This window comes from Nicotiana tabacum, chromosome 2 (assembly GCF_000715075.1).
Source record: "Nicotiana tabacum cultivar K326 chromosome 2, ASM71507v2, whole genome shotgun sequence".
Lineage (NCBI taxonomy): Eukaryota > Viridiplantae > Streptophyta > Magnoliopsida > Solanales > Solanaceae > Nicotiana > Nicotiana tabacum.
The window spans coordinates 72,305,627-72,311,272 of record NC_134081.1 but is presented as its reverse complement, the minus strand read 5'-3'; the positions used below and the strand labels follow the sequence as shown (position 1 = coordinate 72,311,272).

Genomic DNA, 5,646 nt, shown 5'->3' with positions numbered 1-5,646 from the left:
ATATATGTGACTCATTTTACACCACAAGTTCTAAAGTCTTTTCTCTTTTCTTAAACTCCGTACCCAGTTAAATGGGTTCATAAATTTTAAAATCTTTTGTCTTTTCTTAAACTCTGTGCCTAATTAAATGGATTCACATAAATAAAAACGGAGGGACTACATATTAAGTATCTTTCTTATAAAAAAAAAAAATACTGTAAAAGATTTTGTATCAATAGAAAGAAATATTTATTCATTATTTCCAATACTGGCCCCGTTTCGGATACAACAAAACTTGAAATAAGTATTTGCATTGGATGAGGCTCCCTCTACTTTTTTAACTTGTTCAACATCCCTACTGTCACCAATTGTTGTTAGCTCCGCCTCTGCTCCACACTTCACTCTCATCTCTCACCTTTCTTCACTCGGCCAATCTTCACGCTTAAATTCCTCAAACCCCCCACTTCTTAATTCTCGCTCCCCCCCCCCCCACAACCTTTCTTCATTCACACATACACACATACATAAATGGCTTCTGCAGCTCTGTCACAATCTCTCTTCTCCACTCTCAGTTCTCACAGAAACCTTGAGAATGGCTCACTTCCTTTGAAAAGATCAATGCTCAAACAATCACTTGTTGTCTCAAGATCACATTCCTTGAAAAACCATTTCAAGAATAGCTTCATCACCAACTGTGCCTCTCCTGAAAATGATGCAACTTCCAAATCTGAAACCCCAATTGAATTGAGTATGCATTTGCCGGCCCCATTCTTTCTTATCTGTTTGAATTGATTATGCATTAGCCTATTTATTCTCATCTGTTTTGATTGAGTATGAAAAAGATTGGTTTAGTATTGTTCTTTGTGAGTGTTTAAATGTAGTTTTTAGGAACCTTGATCTTGGAATTGTTGTGAAAGAATTTGTTTTGTGTCTTGAGATTTTTATTTTATTTTTTTAAAAGAAAGTAAGGAAAACGTGTTTGGACAAGAAATTCGAAAAAAAGAAACTGTTTGAGAACAAATTCTTTTTGTTCTAGTGTTAAAGTTTGATTCTTGGTTTATTTGTAGGGTACCCAGCATTTCCTACTGTGATGGATATCAATCAGATTCGTGAGATTTTGCCCCATCGGTACAAAATTAAACTCTATTGCAAACATTATTTAAAATTCTTTGTTTGGATATATATGTATGGGGTTACTTATATGAGTTGCATGAATTTCAGTTTTCCATTTCTACTAGTGGATAGAGTGATTGAATACAATCCGGGAGTATCAGCTGTGGCTATAAAGAATGTGACAATTAATGACAATTTTTTTCCTGGTCATTTCCCTGAGAGGCCAATCATGCCTGGTGTCCTCATGGTTGAGGTATATATCTCATTCACTTCTCATTCCATGATTGATAATGGCTATATGCTTTAACATTGGTGGGAAGTTTCACTTTTTTTTAAGTCTATTCTTATTGAATGTTCAAAAAAGTAGAGATCCTTCTTCAAAATTATATGTTTGCTTCTTTCTAATTTTAGCGCCACTTATTATTATGTTATATATAAAGTACCAGCACTTGCAAACATAAAACTTCAAGTAGTTCACGATTCATCAAAAGCAATCTCTTTTTTGAAAAGAAAATTAACATCTGTAACAAGTATCAGCAAAAGTAATCTCTTATGTGCAGTTTATTCAGAAAATAGGATAAAGTGGCTTCACTGTACAAAGTTAGCTAGACAAAATCATTATATAGTTAATTTCAAGGTGTAGTTCACACAATAGATGAAGTTTCTCAATCTCTCAGGCTTCAAACTTGAATACTTTCTCTAGTGTTTCAGAAATTTGTACTGAGTGAAAGTAATTAAGTTCTTTTTTCACCTTGCTTTTTTCTAATCCTGGTCAAAGGTGGACTAAAGATGAAACTAATCCTCAAATTGAAAAGAGAAGTAAAACAGCTAAATGGTGTGCCTGCTCTGCCTGTGAATTGACCTAATAAAAATGAAGAAACTGTTAATGATCTTCTCATTATGACCACATTGTCTTGTCTAAGTGAAATGTTATTTAAGATGTTGACACATATACATGTTTAAGAGCATTTTATGTTCTTAGGTAGTTTACGGGACCATTTTGTGTGGCTGTAATCCTCTAGCCAACATACAAACTCAATTAACATCGCTTTTGAAAAATATTTAGAAAGATCGTTAGGTTATTTTGGGGGATAATACATAAATACCTCTTTGAACTTGTGGTACACACTTAAACTTTGCGTGCAACCCTTGTTCTGGTTCAAATTGTATCTATTACCACCTTGGTTGTTGACAACAGAGAAAGTGCATATGAGCACGTGAGAAGCCAAAAGCAAGTTAGAAAATACAGCCTCTTTAACACCGTGACCTGAAATTGACTTAAGTTAAAAGTCTCCTAAAATCCTTTCTCCTAAAAATGCAGCCTCTTTAACTCACACTTACTCTCTCCCTTCCTTGTCGCTGCCCATCTCCACCAGCAACCACCACATCTCCTCCTTTCATCTCTCTCTGACCGAAAACCATCTATTCACTCTAATTTTTTTTCGTTGCCAAACAACAAGGATTCTTTAAAATTACCCATCACTCCTGGGTCCAAAATTTACCATTCAGCAGGTCCACATTCTTCTTTTTTATGGCTTTAGTGTTTGGGTCAGCTTGTGCGCACCTTGACTATTCTATCGGGTACCTGGTCCCAGCTTGCGCACCTCGACTATTCCACCGGGTACCTGCTACCTCCATCAGTGCAAGTACTGGGTAACTTGCCCACCAAAGCTTACGCAGATGGGAGAAATAGTATTTTTCCTCTGTTGGAATTTGAACCTTAGACCTCATGTTCTCCTCTCACTTCATTGACTGCTAGGTCACACCTTTGGGTGGGTCCATAATCATTTTTCTTATTGCATTGTCAGATTTCCATCCTTTGCAGTATGTCCTCCATGTTGGCTCCTCTAACAGCTTCTCTCCTTTTTCTCTGTTTTCTTACCAAATTCCAGCAAAAGTCCTTCAATAGTTTCATATAACTTCTTGGGTTTATATAACTATTAAGAGATATGCAACACAGCCCAAACATCACAAAGAAGGGAGGGAGGGAAACTGTAGAGAAGCCATGAACACAATCCCCCATGCCATCTAAAGCTTTCTGCTTTGTGCCACACAATAGTACCACACCCCCTCTTTTTCACTCTCTTTCTTGCTTTACCAACCTCAATTTCCACGGCGAAGGCCCAATTTTCAAACTACAAAAAGGCAATATTAAATTATAGGCTTTTGGCTAAATCCGAGGTATCAGCACGATCCACGGTGGTGGTGCTAATACCTCCAAGTACCAATTTTGTGCTCATGCTTTAATGGGGCAAAGATGACTGTGGTGAGCAATTCCACCACACTATATCAAGAAAATGGAGCGGAAGGAGCAGATAAAAGTCTATCAAATTTAAGGTTTGTTAGTATGTTTTTTTTTGTGTGTGTGTGTGTGGTTGTGTGTGGGGGGGGGGGGGTAGGAGACGGATAGAGAGCATAAGGAAATGTGAAAAAATGAAAAAAATATATTATGTGACATATGTACGTGTCAAGAAATTAGTAGTTGTATTTATAGAAACCCCTTATTTCTAAGAATGACTGCTACACTTGCTGGAAACCTTTAGCAGCAAAGCTTCATGGACATGATGTTGTCTCAGCATGGAAGAAAATGTGTGATAGAGTGTAACAGTGTCCAGATAGTTTTGGAATTTTAATATTACTACAAAAGAATTTCTATAACTATTAACTACTGCAGCTCTTCTAAAGTTCTTCTGGTAGCGGTTAGCATGTTGTTTTCTATTGGTTCTTCGGTGCATCTGTATGCCTGTTAGTTTGGTGAGAGTAAATAGCACTTGTGTCAACTCCATATTCCTCATGATAAATATTACAATCTACTCCTGTTGGGAACCTTCAGCGCTAGAGTTAATGTTATCATATCAAATGATAATATGTGATTCTATAGACGTCAATGAGGAATGCACCGATAAAAAAAATGATATGTGATTCTATTATTTTGATATTCTCGTCCTCTGATAAAAATTGCTTTTTATTCACTAATGCAGCTTGAGTCCGTTGCAGTTTGCACCCCTTAAGTGTATCCTTTTTTTGTGATTTACATCTTGTCCTTTTTTTTAAAAATGATTTAAGCCCTAACCTCTTTATTTCCTTGCACAACAATCAAACCCCCATTTTTATAAAATTTTCATGAGGCATAAAATAAATAAAGAGAGATTAAACAAAAAGACGTTGGTCTGGTTTCCAAAGCAAAAGACCAGTGATAGTTATCTTCTCTTTGCTTCATCACCTAAAGCATATCAACAAGTTCAAGACCAAAGCAAAAGACCAGTCACAATTATCTTCTCTTTCCTTTACCTTAGTAAAATGGACAAGCTCATTTCTTCCCTTTACTTTTGTTCTTTGGTTGCCTCACTTTTGTTGTTTCGTTATTAGATTCTGATGGGTGTCCATTTCTGTTTAATTTAGGCAATGGCACAAGTTGGTGGCATAGTTATGCTCCAACCTGAAGTGGGAGGCTCCCGGGAGAATTTCTTTTTCGCTGGAGTAGACAAAGTGAGGTTCAGGAAGCCAGTGGTGGCCGGAGATACTTTGGTAATGAGAATGACACTGATCAAGCTGCAAAAACGTTTCGGAATTGCAAAAATGGAAGGGAAGGCATATGTAGGAGCGGATGTGGTTTGTGAGGGTGAGTTCTTGATGGCTATGGGCAGTTAATTCTCTGCTTCTATTAGTATTTTGAATTTCTTGCACTTTGATTAGTTTTTCCATATCTTCTAATAGATTCCTTTTCTTTCCAAATTAAACTATAAATTCAGTATTGAATGCCAGTTTTCTGTATCTGAGTGTAGAAAATACTAACCAGAGTAACCTCGGCCTTATATTCTCTTCTTATGATTCTTTATGCTACGGCCAAGTTGTGTTGCGAGGATTTCTACTACAAGAAATATCAATTTTTTTTTATTTCAAGCATGATTCTCGAATCAAATTCTTCAAGTGACATTCGAATGCTTGAAATTTGGAATTCATTTCTTTGACTTTTCTTACAGTAAAAGATTTGAGCTACCATGTCGCATCCTCAGAGTATTGTAATTATATGCCCCCAAAAATTACATAATCATCCTAGCTGTTACAAAATTCTTAAATCTGAAAATTAAAATAGAGGTTACAAAATTTAAACACATGTAAATAAAGATGACTGTTCCATATACTTTTTAATCAATTCTGTAGTTAGTACATTTGAGTTTTAGAAGCAAGAATATTACTAATATGAATGCTGGTAAAGTGTTGCAGCAGTACACGTCCTGTTTGCTATGTCCCTTACTTGGTCCTTCTTCAAGTCTTTGTTTCTTTTTTCTTGAATTTCTTATGACTTGGTTCCTTTTTATTTTCTGAAAAGGAATAAGATATGAAAGAGACCAAAACGTGACTAGCATATTTGCAGTATCATTTATTTGCTTCTCAAATTCAAATATAGTAACTACAGAATTAATTTTCAGTTTCTAAAACATTAACGATCATCTTTATCTCATGTTTTAAGTTTTGTAACTTCTGTCTTAATTTTGGGATTGAATAGTTTCTTTACCAGCTACAATAATTATATTGTTATTATTATTATAA

General features: G+C 35.6%; 1 protein-coding gene across 1 annotated transcript; it reads left to right on the top strand.

The window, feature by feature from the left end:
- Nucleotides 1-342: 342 nt before the first annotated feature.
- On the top strand, nucleotides 343-4,995 carry LOC107805007 (uncharacterized). The gene is made up of 4 exons (XM_016628978.2): nucleotides 343-727; nucleotides 1,047-1,107; nucleotides 1,201-1,345; nucleotides 4,495-4,995. Exons 1-4 carry the CDS (start codon nucleotides 508-510, stop codon nucleotides 4,741-4,743), a joined length of 675 nt encoding a protein of 224 aa, XP_016484464.1. The 5' UTR covers nucleotides 343-507; the 3' UTR covers nucleotides 4,744-4,995.
- Nucleotides 4,996-5,646: the final 651 nt, after the last annotated feature.